At 36.5% G+C, this 24,866-nt stretch overlaps 1 protein-coding gene across 1 annotated transcript; it reads left to right on the top strand.

The window, feature by feature from the left end:
• Nucleotides 1–37: 37 nt before the first annotated feature.
• Nucleotides 38–23,448, top strand: LOC138306113 (mucin-2-like). The gene is made up of 4 exons (XM_069246475.1): nucleotides 38–289; nucleotides 3,666–3,819; nucleotides 12,786–13,158; nucleotides 17,363–23,448. Coding segments are annotated over exons 1-4 (5,931 nt in total). The 5' UTR covers nucleotides 38–287; the 3' UTR covers nucleotides 22,765–23,448.
• The last annotated feature ends 1,418 nt before the right edge of the window (nucleotides 23,449–24,866 follow it).

Here is a 24,866-nt window from a genome sequence, read left to right as displayed (position 1 = left end):
TGCGAAAACAATTATGAAAACGAGAATTACCCCATTTGTGCCTCTCTAAGAAACGATGACAATCGACATCGCCTGTCACGATGGCCATTTTCACCTTTCTTTGGACGTCTCATCTAAACCTACCTCCAGTAGGTGGAGAGGTTCTTTCACTAAGAGAAAGTCGACAGTGAGGCTAGGAAGTTCAGTGTAGTATTAGAGCCGAAGTGCGGGTCGCTAAGGCAGAAACAGAGAAACGGACAGAAACCAGGAATGTACTACAAACTTAGGAGTTAAACTACAAATAAGACATGTAAGTATTTACTGGTATTCTAAATATTTATCTGATATTCCAAATAAACTTTTCAAATAAAAACAATTTGGTTTTGCTGTTTTAGTTTCAATGAAATTGAAACAATGATGCAGTGCAAAACTCAAAATATTTAGGCATTTATCATAATAGATTGAGTATTTTACTTTAGTGTTCCAATAGAGTACCATAATTTTTCTTTTTTATTTGACTGATCTCTAATGAAAAGATCTAAAACACGAAAATATTGTAATTCGTACATTTTATTTACTTTAAGCACTTTTCGATATTCTGAGTTGATCAGATTATAACATTACAACATAAGTGCATATTTAACAACAACAAAAATTAATTCCAAAGTTTTATAACTAGTTACTTTTTCCTAGAATTCCAAAAAATTCTCTTCAAATTTCGAAACAAAGCTTGAAATATTTAAAAGAGTATACATTATGTAAATTCCTATTACTTTTCTCTTTGGATATCAGTTTCTGCGTCCCATGTTAAATACCTTTCCCTTGTTGAAACAAAAATAGCGTTAACATTTATTGTATAGGTTACTAAAAATAACATAAAGAGTTTTTAATGTCTCCATTTGCCAGCTATCACGTGACTTTGAAATTTAAAAAATGTTGTGGTATCGGTAAAAAGCGAACAAATGTGGTTTCGCTTAATTCTGTTTGGACTTTAAACGGTTTGAGTTTCTGCACATGCGCATATTCATCGAGATAACTTCAGAATGTAACAATGCACAGAGACTGTAAATGACAATATAGTATCTATGTTCTTATTGATACAATGTTTGACACTCAGATTTAACAAGTTTAATTTCATTAAGTATACCTTTTTGAGTCAGAAACTAGATAAAGCAATCACCTACATTGAAGGTTTCTTAACATATTTAATATGACAAATGTAAACGACATAGATTTTGCACATAATAATGTTTCGGGGACATTGCTTACATTTTGGAATGCTCCAACCTAGACAGCATCCAAATGTTTTTGAACACACAAGATACATTTTCAGTTTAAAGTAAAAGAAACAGTATCTAAAATATCTTGCGCAACGTATTTTGTTTTTGTATATTTCCCGACAAATAAATCTCCATTTTACGGCATTATTTTGTATCTAAGACATGACGTCTCAATTAAAATCTACACGAAATTGTGTAATATATAAACACAGAATAGCTTACATATAGGAATTCGCTAACTCGCTAAAAATGTGAACTTGTCATGTGCACAGAACTAAATAATGAATACGGCCAAAACACAGGAAGTGAAAAACAAAATCTTTTCAACCAAATAGTTAAAAGTTTTCAGTAAACTGATTTTATTACAGTTCATTCGATCCCAGGTTTCTTTGCTTATGAAGTAATATAATATATTCTATGCTTGCGGAAATAACGTGACCAAATCGTCATTATATACAACAAATAAGATAAAAAAAAACATTCAGATCGCAGCAGTGAAGCGTAATATGTTTGATTATCACACAATAATCTTTTCAAATGTCACCATGAATTGTTTGAAAACAAAGAAGCTATTTCTTGTTGCACAATTCACCGAACTTCTAGTGGAATACAATATCGTGCATAGACCACCTGAGGCCTCGGGCACTGTCTTTAGGAGAAAGGTATTTCTACCATTTTTATACCATAAATGCCGTACACATACACAGAAGGAGTCTTATATATTGGTCCACGACAATAACACGTGTCAATGCAACACCAGAGTGATTTGCTTATTTACCGACTTGACTTAGAAAGACGACATTTTGCTCGTAAAGCAGGAAATCAAAGATAATGTAAACGGCGTAGGTTGTTGTTTATGCGGCGGAAGCTGCTGATGCGTGAAGGAATCGAACACCTCTGTCATACATCTTTGAATTATATTGGTCTTCTCACATCACTGTCATACATGTTTATTGTTTTTGACTTATTGAAATTGCCAAAATTCAGACCGATCGGTTGATTGACTCATCATGCAATGTTAGGCCTATCGCTAAATATAAGGATACATGTTTGCAATAACACATATATCTTATAATAAAGACACGCATACTTATTCAGACCAAGCTATATGCATTAGGTTCAATATAACCTGGAAATGATTCTACTGCACTTTAAAAAATAATAACAAAACATATATTGTCAAAACATACTGCATATTATGCAACTTGTAAAATAATATAGACGACTCTTCTTCTTTAATTTCGTTAATTCGTACATTTGCTTTTAGATTTTGGAGGTAGGTTGTGTTCGTTATAGCACGGACATCTCCAGTAAACAAAGTTATATAACTCTATTCCATCTTTGCATATTACAAAGTTACCTCGATTGTGGGTAGGTATCGATTGTTATGTCATGATTTGGTGAACGAAATTTCACGTTGTTTTCTCTGTAAAGCGTGACGTTTTACTTGCAAACACATTGTCGTAACAATCAGACTGAATCAGTACTTACCCGCAAGGGCAGATAACTCTGTAATATGCAAAAAACGGAATTTCACGCTGTGATGGGAAATGACTCGTCGAAATATATTGTTCTGTAACTCTTGTTTTTTTTTCAATCGAAAAGACCGCAGCAATTGATTTAGTGATTTTTTTTATTTCTCGCCAACAACCCGAAAATTTTAAGCGAAAAAAGAAGAAGTTTGTTTGCAGTTGTAAATACATTATATATCCGTTTTGCTTTACATTCTTTGTTTATGATTGTTTTAGTGTTGTCCCAGATATGTCAAATATTCGCCATGTCAATGTAGCGGTTTTGATGCGATAGTATTGGGCTGATATCTCTAAATATAGCCCAGTCGTAGGTACTAATACTTAACACGTCAATCATATGGTATCCCTCTGTTCACGTGAGTCGTAACCGCATGGCAGTCTAATCTAATATTCCTACACAAAATTATGTTTCTATATCAAACAGTTCTGAACAAATATTGAAATGGTATTATACAAAATCTTTAATCTATGGTTGATATGGAAAGCATTTTATTTTATATTGAGATAAAATCTAAAAAAAAACAAAAAACTAAAACAAACAAAAAAAAACGAGAAATAAAAAAAAAATGATCCTTATATATCCTTGTCAATCAAACTATCATTGTGGGGATTTAAAGTATGAAATATAAGGTTAGTTAACAGACCCTCATATTATTCGCATACTAAAGTGATATTTCTTTCTGAAGTTAGTTACTTTCACAAATGACAAAAAACCGATATTCTATTTAAGAGGTAATTTATTAATAGATACACTGATGCTTTGCTTAAAATAACGAAACTTCCTAACCCGTACCTTGATATTGGAATTAGAGGTTCCAAAAAGGACGCGGTATCTATTCATATCGAAATAACACAATGTATGCTGATGTTACAGGTTACCATTGATATTAATGATTCTGGCCGGCTTGGCGTCGGTAGAAAGTCGGGGGAAAATGATGGAGCCGGTACAACGATCAAGTTTATGGCGAAAAGGATATAATACCCCACAGAATATGGAGGACAGTGGGCTTAACTGCGGAGGGTACTGGGTAGGTGTTTGACTACAACTTTCAATACCAAAGAAACAAAATTTAACAAAGCATGACAAATTAGAGGTTGAAGGCGCAGCTATGTTTGGCTAGGCGATTGGGTGCCGTAGATCGTGGGTTCGAGGCCCGGATAGGGTACGAGTCAATAAATTGTCATGCTTTGTTAAATTGTTTTTCTTTGATATTTACTACAAACTTCACTAAAACACTAGCTTACTAAATTGTATTAAATAGAGTTTTAAGTGTAGTTTATTCAACGCTCTGCTAAACATAGGGCATGTAACCTTAAGTTGATGAAGAAAGTTAAAGTAGCCAAAAACAATAAATAAAACACAGCAACTGTTAGCATGGGCTTTGAACTCGTACCTGATGTCAAAGTGGAGTGAAAATTGTAATGTGTGAAACGCATTATCCAGTCGACCACTACGGCCCCAAATATCATCATATAGTTACACACTCAGATAATGATAATGATATAAACGCTAACTACAACCAAAGACGTGAAATTGATTCATTAAAATTAGTAGAAATAGTTTGTTGTTTAGGCGATAGCATAACCACAACGGCCGGCTTAGGTGTTATGCGAATCGTGTGTATGTTATTGTTAAATTAAATTATGCAAAATAGAAAATAAAAGTCACCAAGTAATTTAGGTAATTACTATCATTTCTTGATAATATTGTGAATACAAACGAATATTCCATTATGTTATGCTTGAGATCAACAGTTTGTGAAACAGTTCCAATAATACTTTAACCTATAGCGAACTCAGACCCGTGGAAGTATTATCTATTTCATAATACCTAGATAGCGTTCCTGCCAATTTGTTCAGCTATGCATGTATTATATTGTCTACGAGACGTTAAGCAATTCATCAATAGCATGCATAACCTTCATTTATAACTGGTATATCTACACTGTCGTACACATAATCATTATTACATTCAGTTGTACATACACGATGGACATTCAACTACTAGTATGGTGGTTTTTTGTTTGATTGACAGCTAGCGACACGCTGTGATGATAGGGGTTATATAATGATAATGTAACATAACCATGTACATTGGAATAAAAGGGGCAGTATGCATATTTTAATGTATGTGCACGCGAGTGTATATAGCATCAGATTTGCCTAAGGCAGTTCTTGTCGGGCCATTATATATATGTAACGATATAACACTGTGCAAGAATATATGGTAATTATGCACAATTGTTATTTTTGACAGATAATAATTCGGGTTTTCGACGTGCTTTCTTGTTACGATCTTGTTACTTAAAGGTTTTCTAAACGAAGACACTTTATTATGATTATTAACTGATTGCAAATTTGTTTAAATCATTGGTCCAAGCTTGCGCATATTATCAATTCATAACGATTCTTGTAATGATATAATGGAATGACCAAAAGTAAGATTTCTATTTTATTATATGTGAATTATTTTATTAACTTTTTAACATAATAGATAGGGAACCGATAACAAAACAGTATATTCTGTTCAAAGTAAGTGGTTAAAATGAGTTATTAATTGTGTCAGATTTGTTATTTGTATAAACCTAGATATGTCTGTTGAACAATTGATTGTATCATAAAAATACATTGAGTTGCAATGAATTAAAACAAAAGCATCCATGAACATACTTTTATTTTAATGATTACACTTTGTTCTTGAAGCTACTCTGCAGAGTGACCACAAGGTATATATAAATGTACAGCCTGCATACTGTTACCATAGACATATACCTGACTTTCGACTGACATTTACTACTTTGGTTAATGACCAATAAACCGATCATGTGACTAAGACATATACATGGCCGACTCACGATATTGTTCACGTTGAAAATAACGTGTCCGCGATATATCTGAATCATAGTATTGCTCACAGCTTAAGTTTTCATACATTTGCTTAATACTGTATTATACCAATAATACGTTATGTCAAAGTTAGTATATGTGCTGTAATATTTATACTGACAAATCAAGAAGAACATGCCACATACATATACAGTGCCGTGAAATAAGTAAATATGGTCAGATAAAGAAGTAAACTTGTGGACTACAATCTCATTTCACATTGACACATACCTAAAGCATGAAATCCATGTTGTTATCTATATTTATAGGCCATCATACATGTTTATCTGTGATTTGTATAGTTTTTAAGTGATTACCAAAGGAAATATAGCATGTCGAAGTTTTCGTATTGTTATGGTACATGTAAGTTTAAAACTCCTCATATCAAAGGCAAGACAAATGTCGTAATTATTTTATAGCGTACGAGCCATATATTTCTCAACTTGCCACGACAACTTCTTCACAAACCACAGGGTTAATGGCATTAATAGGCACGGACAAACTGGAGACCCATGCATCACTCTCATTTCGTGTAGTATAAATCTAGGTTGTCCTGGACTTCATTGTTTTGGATTGTCTTATTATTATTTTAATGGGTTTACTATTTCAGGGTGTACTTTACGTCTAATATGTCATAGTTTTAGCCTATCATTGTGTTGAATGTCCTAGTTAACTTACAAAACGTATTATATTTCTTCACATAATAGTACAGCTGGATAGTTAGTGTAGAAGTTAATAGAAACGTGCAGTCTACAGCATTGAAAATACCAATGTAACGATTCACTCTTTATATGGTGAAATACCGTAAACAAATAAAGTGACATGTAAAACCAGGCAAATATTTATAAAATGTATCACTGCTGTTGTCAATGTAACATTTATCACTGCTGTTGTCAATGTAAAATTTATCACTGCTGTTGTCAATGTAAAATTTATCACTGCTGTTGTCAATGTAAAATTTATCACTGCTGTTGTCAATGTAACATTTATCACTGCTGTTGTCAATTTTTAATTTAAATTTATCACTGCTGTTGTCAATGTAAAATTTATCACTGCTGTTGTCAATTTAAAATTTATCACTGTTGTTGTCAATGTAAAATTTATCACTGATGTTGTCAATGTAACATTTATCACTGCTGTTGTCAATGTAACATTTATCACTGCTGTTGTCAATGTAAAATTTATCACTGCTGTTGTCAATGTAAAATTTATCACTGCTGTTGTCAATGTAAAATTTATCACTGCTGTTGTCAATGTAAAATTTATCACTAGTGTTGTCAATGTAAAATTTATCACTGCTGTTGTCAATGTAAAATTTATCACTGCTGTTTTCAATGTAGCAAACTTCAAACGTAGGATTTCTGGTACAGCATTATATGTTTATGATTCTATGACATTTCGTTATATACATTAATTTGTAATAACCTCATATACCGAGTACGAAATCACCTGTAATTGATAGTTTGTTATGTATATAGTAGATTAATTACACTGCTAATTGGATAGACATAAACAGACACTCTTGTCAGTGGTTTGTATTACTATTATTGGTAACGTACTTCTCCACAAATGACCTTCTGTTGTCACGTGCTGGAAGTGTCACGTCTGTCAGAGAACGGCGGCCATTGTATTGTGTTGTTTTCTATCTAGCTACCGTCTCCATTCAGTTGCCATGACAACTCAGCCATAATGCTCACTTGGGTTACGTAACGTCTCTCACCTGCCCTGACAGCTGACCCCTGGTGTCCGAAGATTCCCGTATTTACGGTTTTATTCTCGCAGTAATATTTGTTGAGATATAAGTGTTATGTGGATACTTGTCAAATCAATGGCCATTTTTCATACTTATTTGATAGATTTATCATATAAACCGCTAAGTCAGGAATTTCTATCTAGTTAATAACAATAAATCTTTTATGTGCACCAGGATTATAATTTAATTTCTTTGTGCACAGACAATGTTTAATAAATCTCTGCCTGCCTGACTTCACAGGTAAGGTGTAATTTCTCTTTGGAGACATAGGATAACGGTTATATCATACTATATGACTTTGCAATTGCTTTAGTTTGAAAATGACCTGTACAGTGACAGGGTGACATTTCTAAACATTTAAAATGATACATGTAGTTTATAATGAATTATCGTAAACAAGCATCATGGCGATGACTTCATTTAGCGTTTATCATGCCAACATTTTCACGACGACTCTTCAACTTCGCAATTTACAGGTAAAACGTTTTATGCTTCTAGACACTTACAATGAATAAGGCCACCCTCACAGAGTTTGACATGGTATTTATTAAATCAACAGCAAATGATAAGCCAATACAATACATTATATTAACAATACTTATGTGAAATACATATAAAACAATATTTGCTTCAGGAATTAATAAAATAAAGCTAATGTGGGGTTTACAAAGTAAAAACCGCCAAAAAACATTGGAAAGGGTTTCCTGTTTTATTGTACATGTTATTGAATCTGCATCTCTGCGACGCTTTTAATAAATAATTATCTCCCGCGAGCGAAATGTGGTAAAGTAAGTGTTTTACATTACACTAAAACGAATATAGTGATTGTTTTTCGTCTCTAAGCTTCTACGTACTATGAGATGTTTTACTAGTATATCTTGATATTTGTACTCGTCATAGTGTAATCATATACAATGTTTGATAAAATGACACGTTTTCTCTGTGATCAGTGACGTCGTCTGCACCTGATTCATGTGTTTATTTTTAGGATTGTTGACGGACGCTGCTCGCAGGTGGTAATAAAACACATTTACGTCGCATTCCACAATATGTATATACATTAATCATGACAAATACCAGAGAATATGCGATCGAACATTACGTATATTATCGATAAACATACTACGCCCAATCGTACATCGATTGGAGATATACACTGTCCCATCCCTTTCTCTGTTATAAAGAAAGGCTTAATCGTTATTATATACCTTGTTGACCAAATTAAAGGAAACAACGAATCCCAAAAATATTCTTAATACAGTATTTATATGCAGTAGATATTTTTAGTCTATTTTCCGGTTTACTCCCTGTATGGTTTAATGGCCATTTCATAAATATTTACGAATACGGAATACTTCTGTCACCTGCGACATGGTATGTTATCTACATTATGACCGATCACTACTGGTTACACGGTAAGAAATTGCATTAGTATCATATGCAGATCCGTGTATATAACTTATTCCAACGTGTCAAACACTGTAGGATGGGCTATACTCCCTTTGACTTATCGATCCTTGGCATTTATAAACCATCGTTACTACTAGGTCAAGCGTTTGTTGTGGTAGTAACTGATTGCACCGATTAGAAATATAAGTATATGTACCGTGTTTATTGATGTATGTTTACCACATAATTCCAATAAAATGTATATATCATATAGAGCGCACGATATCATTGATGAACGGTCGTAATTCTGTTTACTTACCGCACGACCTAGAATCATCAACATTGTTGATGGATTGTAATTTACGTTACTTCCTGCTGATCAGATCACACAGTCGTAATTAAAATATAGATGATACTGTTTTACGAATGATAATGTCTACTCATGCATCCATTGTGCATTGGCGATCCCGTGGTATTATTGATTGCTATTTGTGGTAATTTTGGAATATTTTGTCACCTAATTCTTGGCACATATACTATAATAGCTGACGAATGTTTTTTAAAAAAAATATAAACAATTATGTATGATTAAAACATAATGCAGTTCCACGTTACCTTATTAAAAACAAAATATTTGCTGTTAAAATATCTAAATATATGATATGAAATCAAAATGTTTTTGGAAGCAACGGTCGACATTCATTGCTGCAACGATCACTGATACAGCCAACTTCTTACAAATGGATAATAATAGCATAGCATTGTTTTGATAAAGCTTAGCCATGGTTGTTTGAAATAAATGAGGCAGTTTAGATATGATATTTATCATAATTATCTCTACATAAGCACAAATAAATGTTGTGAAAAGGTTTCCAAATGTGTATATTCTGTCTTACTCCGCCTGAGGCAATATATCTTTAAGGTACTCTCGCCGTTTCCTCCGCGGCGTCAAATAGTTCCGACTGGTTAGATTGGTTTTTAATGGTGCTAGACGCTGACCTATATCACAAAATATCTCACTTTCTCATACTACAAGACAGCATTAATTGTCCAATTTATAAAAAAATCTATTTTGAGACGGACATCGTGACTATGTGTAGTGTATGTCGGACATGTGTATTTTAGTATCACGAAAAACAAGACAGCATCTCCACGAAAGAATTCATCAGAATAGTCTAACCTGTAGTTGCCTAAGTCTTTGAGGAATAAAAAATAGCAAGAAATAATGTTTAGCTTATTACGAATTTCAATATGTTACAAAAGTGATAAAACTTAAAAATTGAAGAATTATGTATAATGCACACTTACTTAGTATTGTTTCTCGTATAGTAGCCTATTTCTATGTGGATAAAAAACGATACGACGTATTATGTAGAGGTAATGCAAACTCAATATATTACAAAAACAAATAAATGGCAAAGTCTTAATTTTGACTGACATTTCTATTAAGGAATCATTCATGAAAGACTCGCCTCCACTTGACTATGTCTAAGGGGATCTGAAAATGATATTACAGAATGCGTATCTTAATGACATTTCAACTTGTATAAGGGTAACGAAAACATTAGCCACATGGAATCGACTATAGTATGATTCAATCCCTAACATATTTGTAATATATTGTTGGTTGTAGCACGAAGTATGTGGACGGATTTTTAGGTTTCTTTTTTCATACGATACTGTGTTTTATCATCCCCTCCATTACACTAATTACGTGCTATTGGATCAAGAATATGAAAATATAAGTATTAATATTTCTTTCAATTATACAAGATAAGATATCTAAAAGCTCGTCTTGTTTACAATATGGCCCTGTTAGCGACATGCAATAAACACAACACTTAAAACATGGCAGTACTGACAAACAGTCAAAACTTATTCAAATAATTTGCATATCATTAAGATATTTTACACCATATCTATTGTCATCTGCGTCCTGCGTAGTATTATATATTTCAGACCCAAATGACAAGTGATATGATGCTCCCTGTCCAATAAGGTTTTATTGCTAAAAATAACAAGCAAGATATTGAAATATCCAACAACATTCCACGTCATGCATTAGTACGTCTTTTAAACTATAGAGTGATCTGCCGCTGCGGGTAAGTATCTATTGTGACATCATCATTTTATGAACGCAAATCACGTCACTTTCCCCCAAATAGTGACGTTAAGCACATACAAACATGACGTAACAATCCGTACCTATCCGCAAGGGAGTTAACTCTTTAATATGCAAATATGGAATAGAGACATGCAGTCTCGTTCTTGTAATGTTCATGTCAGTACTTTGTAATTCGACGTCTTGGAGCGACCAGGAATGCTATTTTCAACAGAATATGTGCAATTATACACTTGATAGAAGAGAAGTGTCACATTAATCACGCAAAAATACAGTGTAAATGGTGTTAATACAGAGAGGTGCATACAATTATATACCAGGAATAAATACACGTTATTAATACATGCGATGATGTGCATCTCAGTTCCTTGACAGCGAAAGAAAATACACCGCTAGGGATACAAATTTCTGTGTATACATAGTGGTCCTCCAACGAGATATTTGTCATTTATTTTGCCCACGAAGAAATAATTATGAATCTGTAGTAATAAATTTTGTTAAAGATATCCTGGGGTCCGAAAAGACTGATCTAAATCACTTGTTTTGAATGTACCGTTGTTAAAAGATTATGAATACATTTCTGATCAATTATTGCGTTTCTGATGTCATTGTGTTTGCCTTTGTTGATGAATCATAAAATCATCTAGATATAACATTATTGTTACATGATTCTTGCAATCTTATTCATCTCTATACAATGTAAAGGGATTAATTATGGTTTTTAGCGTCTGTGTTGTATATAAACTTACACTATCAAATAGGCAGGAGGTTTCACAATTTGAATCGGACAAACTCCATACATAAGTATCGTATTTACACCAAACATACAATGCACGTGAACACGAGGTCATCCTTACATAACCTTTTAAAAAGGACGTTCAAATACAAAATATCGAGAAAAATATTGTCAATATTTATATCACAAAATAAGAACATATATGTCCCGTTAGTGAGGGCATCTTACGTTTTACATTTACTGTTGTTAAAATCTTACAGAGAGTGACATGTGATGAATCACCTTCAAGCAAATACACGTTGAATATGAAATATTAAAGGGGATATTATGTGTTAATTACAAATAATTAAAGACCACTATTTAATTAAGAAGAGGTGTTTAGGTTAATTATAACATAATCATTAGATGTAATATGTGACAAATGGGTATTGCATGAATTTTAATTCGCATACAAATGTATATAAAAGACAGCATTGCCAATTACAGTGGTGTAGTAATAAGTTAAATGCAAGAAAACGTAGACAAGTTGTCTATTTTATGACATCCATGTCTACTGAAGTTGATAAATGCATGCTTTAATTAAAGCACACATAACTACGTTAGCTCTACGATATTTTATCACCTTGCCATGTATCATATGCGTTGGTCTTAGAAGATTTCATGCAAAACGAGGAAACAATATTAGCTACTATCATAATTATGATAATGAATAAAACTATTCATTTAGGATGAAAAACAATTTAGCAAAAATAACCTACCACATGAGAAATTTCATATCCTTTTTTCTGTGGTGGAAATAATTGTCTTCTTGTGTAGTATTGTATTAATGCTTATTAAAGCCATTAAGAGGTATCTGATGTTGCTACTGTTTTGCATAAAGACAAATTTAAAGTGATAGTTAGAGTCAGAGTCGAATTACCATGTTAATGTAACATTTTTTCTTTTTCTCGTTAGTTTCGTGCAAATGGGAGTATGAACAAAAAGAAGTATGACAGAATAAACCAAATAATATTTGATATTCAACTGATAGTTCACTGAATATTTAATACATTCAATGTCTCAATGATAATGTTAATTGTTTAATAATTTACGTTCTCTGTATTTTTAGTACCAGTGGCAGTTTAACAGCGGGCGGTGCGGAGTTTGCGGAGATCCCGCTGATGTAAATCCAAAACCTAACGAGGACAAAAATCAGTTCGCGAAAGGAATTATAGTGCAAAGATATTCCACCAGTGAAGACTATATCGATGTCACAATCGAGGTTATGAAAAACATGTTGGGATATTTTGAATTTCGTCTGTGTCCGGATGTGAGCGAAACAAGGCCGGTAACTCAGAAATGTCTTGACCAACACGTACTGGACATTCATGGTCACGGAAAAAGATACCGACCGGACAGGGAAGGAAATATATTTCTAAAACTGAACATGCCGAAGGAAGTGACATGCGAGCATTGTGTTCTCCAGTGGAAATGGCATACAGGTAAGTTTTATATTTTAATATCTATTGATATGATTTGAATTATAAGATGTATTGTTATTGGTTAAAATAAGATTGTTTGTACTGTTTGTTCTATTGTCGGACAAAATAGAAACGAGGGCTAAGATTTCTGACATAACAAATACTCGACTTACTGGAGTAATTACCGTAAACGTCGACATTTACGCGAGGGAGAAATTAAGAACATAGCGAAATGTTTATTCATGCTGATCGCGATATTAAACACCCGAGAATACATCCCCGTTTACATTATGTCATAAAGGCGAGTTGTAACACATTATACTGTGATACTTAAGTCGACAGGTACTACCTTAACTCGGACTAACTGCTTCGGAACGCCACGCTAGCTTTAGCTTGATACGATACAATGACAGGAATACATGTTAAATAGTTTTGTTTTATTTACACGATAGCCGAACTATGACAAAATAAAAACAAAACTACGACAAAATCAAAACAAGATGGTATAAAACCTACATACTTTTTTTGCAATTGTTGAGTCTTTTTATACATTTAAACATGTAAGCATGGATGTAAAGCGTTCTTTTCTAAAGATATTTGCATATGTCATATTACTTACAAAAGTAATATGCGGAGTTTCATACAATGATAATAGAGTTAGTTAAACTTTGATTTGCTGTAAGGAACATAATCTTCTTATCAACCTAACGGAACCAAAACAAAAGTACATATAACACACGATAAGAGTGTCTGTTATACTAATGAGGTGAATTATAACGACTAGAGAGCGTGACAATCTTCAATCACGTGACTATAAAGGTGTCAATATTGATCATTCCACCTATACTGACCGATGGTCATCGTCGGTCATTGATATATGGGCAAGGTCATTAAATAAGGTCAGTTACGTGTCGATAGGAAGGTTAACGGGTGTTTTTACGAGACAAAAACAACATGAGATTATGTCTGTTGGAGATATCACTTGGTATACTGTAAATCACTTCATTTTCACAAGATAAAGTGTTTCGTAGTTTCTTCGAGAGATTTCGAGCACGAATTCAAATGTTTCTAGAATAATAGCATAAAACGTGTATATAAATGCCCGATTACCAGTAAGAGTCTACTGCCTTGAAATCATATTTAGTATCATCCGCAAATTGTTCAATAAAAAACACAATACACCCTTTAGTAAAAGTAAAACCGTATTGGACTTTTGAAATTGCTGAGTTTTCAGTCTAAAAAAGAAACGGAAACTTTCAATCCTACAACATTGCAAACATTTCAAAGAAATATATTAAAATACCTAAACCCACAAAACTTACACATTGCCAATATTTCATGATTCTCATAGCGAGAGACCCAAAGAACTAGAACAATCGAGGAATGAAATGCCTCTTCTATTAAAGATTATTTTCAAATCTTGCTATCTATTAATAGATCGACATGGGTCAAAGGATGATATGAACGGCTGTATTACAGATAACACTGGTCATTGAAAATCAATATCAGAGCGTAATTCTATAGGATTTTAAATAATTGAAGTGAAAAATATCGGACAAAGCACGTATTCCAAAAGTGTGAACGACAAAGTATTGTCGTTTATTTAGATCAACGGGAAGACTTAATGTTATCAAATATTTCTATCTGTGTTATTTTCCCATATACATCACCTGGTCATGCTGGACTTTGTATTTATAGCGTTTTAACTACAGAAACTGTCATTTCATCCTGTTCTACATTGTCACACGGCTGACGGGAAAATGTGTTACAATATAACACTATACCTGGTTATTCTGGAACTAAAGTCATATTTCAAATATTGGTCACCATTGTCCCGTTAAGATGACATGCATTATCGTCATTTTATTGTTCTAATTAAGACACCAACTCGGTAACGCTGTGACCGCGACACAATTGCTGTTTTGTGGATTTATTAAGTATCACTATGATAAATGTAGGTCACACTTAATACCACGTATTGCCGATATAAAGATCATAATACTGTCTAGCCAATGATATACATAAATCCACATATTTGCGATTAAAAAAACAACATTCTAACGGAATTGATATAAAATAAAAAAGCAAAATACATTTTGACAGATATAACCTTCGCAGTCTAACTATAAGGATATATATTTATTCAAGACTTTGGGATATTGTGTGGGTAAAATTTTCGTGAACGTAGCAGCATACCGCAACATCGCGGAAATGTCGCCGCAAAAATTATCGTCTATAATGTAACATACATCAGTCAAGAAGAAACTGGAAGGGGTTGTGATGACTATGTAATTCAGTTGACAATCTAACAATACATTATTGTTTTGTCTAAAACAAACAAAACTACCATTCTTAATATATACCGTACCGCTCACAAGACGTCAATTTCACAACTTGTGGACTTGCCGTGTAAATTCCCTTCAGAAAGACTTTCATATGTATTATATAAAAAAATGGTCGATGAGAATTTGATATTTTATATAGTTTAGTTTTATTCCCTAGTAGGAAAGCTATATAAAAAAGGACGATGAAATGCAAATAAACGTTTTATAATCGTTTGTATAATCATTACTTTGCTCCATTAGCAGTAATAGGCACCAATTGTAGCTCTAAAGACGACACCATTTTCTGTCTACAAGTCTTTTGAGCTACAATATTGCAGCTACATCCCACCGAGAGTTCTATCTGGTGACCATTATACATTATACAAACTGGACTTGAGCACACATGCATTTTCTACACCTTGCTGCATCAATCCGTAAAGATATTTCGTCCCAGTACATTTAGCATCGTTGTGCTATTTGGACGAGCTGACAGCTTGCAATACTAATAACGGGCGACGCCATCTGTTCAACCGTCAAATCACGCAAATAACGCATTGCACAGGACAATGGATGATTCGACAATTATTTGTGTCGCATAGAAGGTTGTTTAGCTTAAAATAGACTACCTGGCCAGTCTGTACTGAAGATAAACCTAGATAATGTAATTGGTACTCTGCATTATGGCGGCAGTTATGTCTGGTGTACCTGCATTTGTTATGTATAATTACATACAGTTACTGGTGTTTAAGTATACCTGCACTCGCCTACGTAAATGGAATGTCAACATATTGACGGGATCAGATAGAATTGTTGTCGAGTGATCAATATCATATCACGTTCTATAGTATAAAATCCGTTTCTCAGACATGTTGTATCAGCATAACATTATATATAATACATATGTCTATTGAAGTGATTTGTTTATGTGTGTTTATGTGTCCATATATTTTGTAGTCAGTTATACGTGTATGTTGTGCAGTATTCCTGACAAAAGAAACTGCCTGATTCAATGCTAAATAATAATGTGTAATACGTTTGCTTTATTAATCTATTTATTGTTTTTTTATAAAATATTCTAAACGTTATTTAACTATATACAAATAAACCAAATCTGCAATGCCCATTACACTCTCGGCGTAGTTTCGTAATCAACACTTTATATCAAATTACACTTACCCCGAAAACTCGGATGTTTCGAAAGCGATATTGAGATAACGAAGTTTTTCACTCTTAAACTAAGTCATTTAAATTTACGATTTACCCTCAAAAAGATAATAAAATAATAACAAAATAGCTGAATTATATATATAAAAAATATAGCAGCAAAACAAATAATAAATTTACGACATTAGAGACGATTGTGAAAGGAGGTACATGTATTTTCAGTATTGATGATTTAGTAAAACACATTAATAATATTGTGAAAAATACATAATTTTGATACATGAACTGAATATACACAAAATACATTAAGTCGATATGCAATACCACTGAAAAGGATACATACTAACATTTATGGTTTTGCTGATGTGTTTTACACTCTTTGTTATTTATCTTTCCTTAAATTGAGTTCCACAAGAGAAGCATGGTACATACCGACAAAACAACAAAGTGCCTACCATACCGATATTTTCTTACTCCTCTGAATGAAACACGATTTATGCTGACGATATTGCCACTCACAAAACTAAACAAAAATTCCAATTTCAAAACATTTATCAAGCAATACACACGCATATGGCAGCGACTATATTAGTCGTTAAAACATATTTTTGCATATCCATGTTAAGAATTAAATTAGGACATTATAAATTTCTACGATTTTCTTTTATAATAAGTAATTCTAATTATATTAAACAATTTAAAACGGTGACTTAATGTTATTTATTTTGTATTTTCAGCCATGAACTGGGGAGTCTGTCCAGACCAGAGCAGCGGTCTTGGTTGTGGAGATCAAGAGGAGTTCTACAACTGCGCAGATATAAGTATTACTTCCGGTGTGGATATGAGCATGACATCTGGCACTAAAATGAACATCCCTCCTTCGCCTAATCAGAGTAAGACATCCAATGCTGGCATAAGCCTGACCTCTGCAGCTGAGCAGAGTGTAACCTCCGGCATTGACAAGAGCATCCCTTCCGGCGCCGACAAAAACACTTTCGTTACCAACAAGATCATCTCTACCAGTGTTGATAAGACTACAACTTTCGGTGTCGACACAAATACCATATCCGGGTCACAGGTTTTTGAAACGAGTGGTTCCTTTGATCCCTCGGCGTACACACTTCCAATTAGCAGCAAAACAACAAATACTAATAAAGATACGGAGATAAATGTAGAAACTCATGGTAACACTAAACCTGTAGACGCAATGACAAGTAATACTGTCAACATAAACACTGACGCAAGCTTTAGCCCTACCACACACACACAAACAACCATGGAAGAACAGCCTACGACATCAGTTGCACCAACATTTGAAACTGTAAATCAGCAAGAAAAGATAACGGTAAATGTTAATAATGTTGCTGATCCGAAACCGGTCAGTCTTAACGGGGAAAGTCGACCACCAACTAAAGGTCGTGTTGTGACGTTACCAGAGAGCACACAAGGAGAATTAACAACGCCAGGAAACAGTGCAGCAGAATCAACAGGGTCTGGTAAATATGTAACCGTGACTGAACCGACAGTAATGGTGTCAACATCTCCGGGAAGCGTTAGTCCAATTTTCGAATTTAATGATAAATTAGTAGCTGATCAAATGGCAAATAGGATGGCGAACTCCCAGGTTCAGGTCCAGACAGACCCGGCATTTAATATGGATAACGCTCCCGTCAATATAGAAATAGATCCTTCTGGCAAAGCTAAATCCGACATAATTCAGCTCCCATTTGTTGGGAATTCAAAGAATAATCAGGACACCGCTGGCAATACAAATACAGCACAAGGTCGCACAGTAAGAAGTATCATACAGGACACCACGGCAAGTACCAAGTCTGGATCGGCCGATAGCTGGACTACACTCATTGATAGTGAGATGTTAAAACCAAAAATACCTTCTGGCCCTAACATGCAAACAAATCCACCAGGTGGTACGAGGATGCCAGGTGAACAAGCGTTTTTAGTTGGTATGCCGTCAAGAAACACTGGAAGCACTTCGTTGTGGCAAGGAGATATGTCTAAAAACGAAGGCGAAGTTGGTGGGGTTTCACTTTCGTCATCTACACGTCTCTCAATGGTGAAAAATGCTAGAGTAAATCCAATTGCTGGTCGAAATGTCCAATTCAATAATCAGTTTGACACAAAACAACTACCGTCTTCACGGAATTCATTCAGCGATGTGAAAAACCCCGGAGGTATGACTGTTAACCCAGGCGGTTTGACAGTTGGGGGTAACGGTAATACTATGGGAAGGACCGGCTTTATGACGCCCGTAAGAAGTGAAAACAATGCTGCTGGAAGAAACAATTTTCATTCAGATATTCAATATAGAGGCGATATGGGATTTCAAAATACCCAGGGTGGGGGTCTGTCAGGACTGTCGGCACCAAACATGGGACCAGGCGGCGAATTCACATTAGAAACTGTTCCATCAAACACTGTCATTGATGCTGTTGCTGGAAACACGTTATCTGCACAAGGAACATTGGCATCAGCTAGGTATTTAGAGCAGGCACGCCAAGCAGGTCCATTCATCCAACCTACTCCCACTACTCCTCGTCCAGGAAAACTGGCCACCCGACTGTTGACTCGTCACCCAGGTCTAAATAACAATAACCAGTTAGGTTCTTTGTTATCCTCGGCTGTAATAGTGGAACCGGAACCGGAAACTACAACTCCTCCGCCAACAACTACAACTACCGAACCACCAACAACTACCACAACACCAACAACAACAACTACTTCCACTACTACTACAACAACTCCAGCTCCGACAACTACAACTACTTTACCCACTACTACTACTACAACTGAACCGACGACTACAACAACTACTGAACCGACCACAACAAGACCCACGACTACAGTAGAGCCAAACCTAAGTTTACGTGAAGGAATGGGGCTTCCAGATGGGTTCGTAGTATATAGTCCATCAACGTCAGAGGCTCCTGCGACAACGTCTTCAACCCAGGCTGCTCTCCACACCTCCACAGCGGCAGCCGATATAACTGTTCCAGCTAATACCAATGTTGATCTTAGTGGAATACTTAAAGAAATTATGGCTATGGCGAACCGTGTATCAGCACTGGCAAAGAGCACACAACAGTCAGGAGCCGATACTCTTGCCCAGAACATCAAGTCCATGGCCCAGTCGGCAGCGCAAACAAATATGCAAATGAATCAGGCAGGTGCAGAATTACAGGGCACCACACAATTGTCGGTTGAAGCCTCTACGCAGTCTGTTAGCGCAATCGAACCAGGACATCAGGGACAAGACATGTTTAGCGACCAAGCAACAGTAACAGAAAAGGTTGTTGTCGAGCCAGCATTAGAAACACAAACAAAGGTAGATGGTTTGATTACCAACAGAGTAAGTGATATGCTACCTAAAGTACGAAAATCAACGTCGACAGCTACTTCTGCTGTAACAGAGCCAAAGGTCACTGAACCAGCGGTAACTCAACCAACTGTTACTGTACCACCTGCTACTGAACCAGCTGCCATAGTCACTGAACCAACGGCGGTAGTAACAGAAGCTTCGATAGTGGAAACTAAACCGGATATCATAGAAACTGGGGCCCCAGTGGTAGCTACGCCGGTATCGACTAGCGCACCTGTCCGTATGACGACACCTTATATGCAAATGAATGGATTTACAACTGGACTTAATCCATTTTTTAACCAACAGACAACCGTTAGTCCTTGGAATGTGTTCAGCCAAAATACCCAAAATCAACAATATTCTGTCGACGGTCAAAACGCTGGTGATGTTGGTTCCAACCCACAGGTCGTGGAAATGAACAACCCAACTGGAAGTCCTTCAAGTTTCGATGCTGGGTATGTTAACCCTGGTGCAGATTCAATAAACCAAGTATCATCTGTATCGGGACAGACTTCAGGCTTAAGTGACATGAACAACCAAGCAGCGATGATGAATACACTTACATCTATGCAGTCTGGAGGTGGAAATACAAATGTACTTCTGGCAAATATGTTTAGAATTTTGTCTGATTTAATGACTCAAACGAACGCGCAAGCAGTTAATATGGAAAACACTGCAGCTGCCCCAGTCGAACAGACCCCAACAGATTCACAGCCACTGATGGTACTTCCAAATACGGTCAACGTAGATATGTCACAAAATACAAGTCCCAGTGACCTATTCACCTCGTCTACTCGCGGTTTTACACAGACAAGCAAGCCTGCATCAGCATCAACCACAACAATGGGAGAAACTACAACAACTACAGCGACTACAGCAACTACTTCTACAACCACACCAACCCTAACTTCAACAACTACAGCGCAAACAACTACGACCAAAGCCCCAACAACATCTACATCAACTGCAAAACCCACCACAACTCCAAAACCAACTACAACAACAAAGCCAACGACAACTACTACAACACCAACGACAACTACTACAACACCAACAACAACTACAACAACACCGACAACAACTACAACAACACCGACAACAACTACAACACCGACAACTACAACGACACCAACTACAACAACACCAACTACGACTGCTACAACGACAACACCTGCTCCAACGACAACAACTACCACACCAACCCCTGTTACCGATGCTTACTTTATCGGACTTAGCGCCGGCAGTCTATCAAATGGAGCAATCATGGATAGGGTTCCTGCTAACAGACCCACAAATAACAATATCTGGAATCCGACAACACAAGCTGCAAATCAGTGGGGTAACACGGCAGTCACTCAAATGACTAGAAACCAATGGGGAAATCCTGTGACGGGAACAACTGCAGCAACTAGTCAAGGAAGTCAATGGAGCGATATCGGAAGCACTCAATCACAAGGAACGACATGGGCTACGGAAACCACACAATCAACACCAACACCAACGATGCAGACCACGTGGTTTAACGAGGCAAATACAGTCCCAGCTGTTACTACAGCAGCTCCACCTCCCGCTCCAACAACACGTGCTACTACATGGAACGTGCAGACAGATCCTATTACAACATCATTGACGCCAACAAACAGACCTGTAGCACATGACACAACCATTGCAACTACTTGGGACGCTGCTCTTCCAACAGGAAATCCAAATTCGAACTCAGCAACTCAATCGCCTTCTTCTACGTGGAATTCCGGAGGTCTGATTAATGGCCTCTCTTCTGGAGCGGGGAATAATCAATTGTCTTCTGGCCCCTTTGGAGATTTGTTCGGAACCACCCAGGCACCTACGGTTCCCCCAACAGCACCGATGACTACTCCGAAACCAGTACCGACAACACCCCTTGTTTTGATAGACGTGAACGAATTAACTCCTCGGTCAGTTGACCCCATAACTAGGAATGTGATGTTGAGGTTAATTCGTTCCATGGCAACGACGAGTCAGGAAATGTATACAATCCTGTATGCAACTGGACCTGATTTCCTTAGCTCTCTGGGAATAAACCCTCAGCAACTCAAAGGTTCTGTAAATGTAGCTTTATTGAACATCTTACCAGAACTTCGCGTTGTTCTAGGACTTCCACCTCCAAGAAGACCAAGACCAACTCCCGCTTCTGCCGCTGCGTCACGTCACACCAGCGGACCAGGTGCTCCCTCTGTGGCTGGAGCCACATCTCCTCCAGGTTCAGCAGTTGGTCAACCACCGAGACAACCAGAGATAGATCCGATAACTCGTGCAGTACAGAACGCTATGACAAATCAAATCCTTCAGATGTTAGGTTTGATGCCTGAACCCCCAGATGTCCCTGCTGGAGGTAGAAGGCGTGGCAGACGCCCGGGCATGTACTCCAGACGTTTTGGTCCCGGAGGGATGCCAGTACCGACTGTTGAACCTGCAGACGTACCGCCTGGCGGTGCCGCACCTGGATTTGGTGCTGGAGGAGCGTATCCATACAACCAGCCCGGTATGGGGCCTCACTCCCCCGGTATGGATCCATGGGCGTCTCCCGGTATGGGCGGAGCCGGTATGGGCGGACATAGGCCAGTCTATGATCCGCTAGATCCACCAGATATCATTCCGCCAGGAGCTGTTCCCATTGGATCTCCATTGGCACGTGGTCGACCCCGTGGTCCACCCCCTGGCGGAATTGGACATATGAATGCTCAACAGACACAGCAGGTTATGGAACTATTAGGGCTTTAGTACTGGGCGGTTGTAAACGAATACAAGATATAAGTTAAGGCATTTATTTTTTGTATGATCTGTAGAATGTGCTTGCATAATACAAAAGAAAGAAGATAAAGCAAGCAAATAAATAAGTAAAAAAGTAAGCAAATTCATAATACACAATTTGCAAATAGTCACATTTAATTTAAATGTTTGCTTAGAACGTTTCCTATGTATCATATTCCGATAGTAAATTAGGTCTTCATCGCGTTATGTTAGTCGCAGCAGACTCCATTGGTCTGTTATCATGAATAGTCACAAACCACACAGCATTGTCTTTAGCTGTAACATTTATGATTGAAAGTGTAAACTGTCTGCTTATTGTTTAGTATCTAAATGGGCTCAGTATAGACAAAATGTGGCTACATTGGGACGCTGTAAAGCATTATTTACGTCTGTAATGTAACATATTGTGCTTCTATAGACAATAGAACGTGCACTATTGTTAAAACAAGAGTAAGCACTTGTAGAAATGACATTATAATTGTTCTCATATTTCGCCACTACAGTTTGAGGACAATTCGTAGACCATGTTACGTATCCGATCGAAATAGGTTCCCTATCAGAAACAGTTTGAGGACAATTCGTAGACCATGTTACGTATCCGATCGAAATAGGTTCCCTATCAGAAACAGTTTGAGGACAATTCGTAGACCATGTTACGTATCCGATCGAAATAGGTTCCTATCAGAAACAGTTTGAGACAATTCGTAGACCATGTTACGTATCCGATCGAAATAGGTTCCCTATCAGAAACAGTTTGAGGACAATTCGTAGACCATGTTACGTATCGATCGAAATCGATCGAAATAGGTTCCCTATCAGAAACAGTTTGAGGACAATTCGTAGACCATGTTACGTATCCGATCGAAATAGGTTCCCTATCAGAAACAGTTTGAGGACAATTCGTAGACCATGTTACGTATCCGATCGAAATAGGTTCCCTATCAGAAACAGTTTGAGGACAATTCGTAGACCATGTTACGTATCCGATCGAAATAGGTTCCCTATCAGAAACAGTTTGAGGACAATTCGTAGACCATGTTACGTATCCGATCGAAATGTTCCCTATCAGAAACAGTTTGAGGACAATTCGTAGACCATGTTACGTATCCGATCGAAATAGGTTCCCTATCAGAAACAGTTTGAGGACAATTCGTAGACCATGTTACGTATCCGATCGAAATAGGTTCCCTATCAGAAACAGTTTGAGGACAATTCGTAGACCATGTTACGTATCCGATCGAAATAGGTTCCCTATCAGAAACAGTTTGAGGACAATTCGTAGACCATGTTACGTATCCGATCGAAATAGGTTCCCTATCAGAAACAGTTTGAGGACAATTCGTAGACCATGTTACGTATCCGATCGAAATAGGTTCCCTATCAGAAACAGTTTGAGGACAATTCGTAGACCATGTTACGTATCCGATCGAAATAGGTTCCCTATCAGAAACAGTTTGAGGACAATTCGTAGACCATGTTACGTATCCGATCGAAATAGGTTCCCTATCAGAAACAGTTTGAGGACAATTCGTAGACCATGTTACGTATCCGATCGAAATAGGTTCCCTATCAGAAACAGTTTGAGGACAATTCGTAGACCATGTTACGTATCCGATCGAAATAGGTTCCCTATCAGAAACAGTTTGAGGACAATTCGTAGACCATGTTACGTATCCGATCGAAATAGGTTCCCTATCAGAAACAGTTTGAGGACAATTCGTAGACCATGTTACGTATCCGATCGAAATAGGTTCCCTATCAGAAACAGTTTGAGGACAATTCGTAGACCATGTTACGTATTCGATAATAGGTTCCTATCAGAAACAGTTTGAGGACAATTCGTAGACCATGTTACGTATCGATCGAAATAGGTTCCTACAAAACAGTTTGAGGACAATTCGTAGACATGTTACGTATCCGATCGAAATAGGTTCCCTATCAGAAACAGTTTGAGGACAATTCGTAGACCATGTTACGTATCCGATCGAAATAGGTTCCCTATCAGAAACAGTTTGAGGACAATTCGTAGACCATGTTACGTATCCGATCGAAATAGGTTCCCTATCAGAAAC

Source organism: Argopecten irradians, chromosome 13 (genome assembly GCF_041381155.1).
Source record: "Argopecten irradians isolate NY chromosome 13, Ai_NY, whole genome shotgun sequence".
NCBI classification, from domain to species: Eukaryota; Metazoa; Mollusca; class Bivalvia; order Pectinida; family Pectinidae; genus Argopecten; species Argopecten irradians.
The sequence above is the reverse complement of the archived record's forward strand: the minus strand, read 5'-3'. Positions and strand labels throughout refer to the sequence as shown.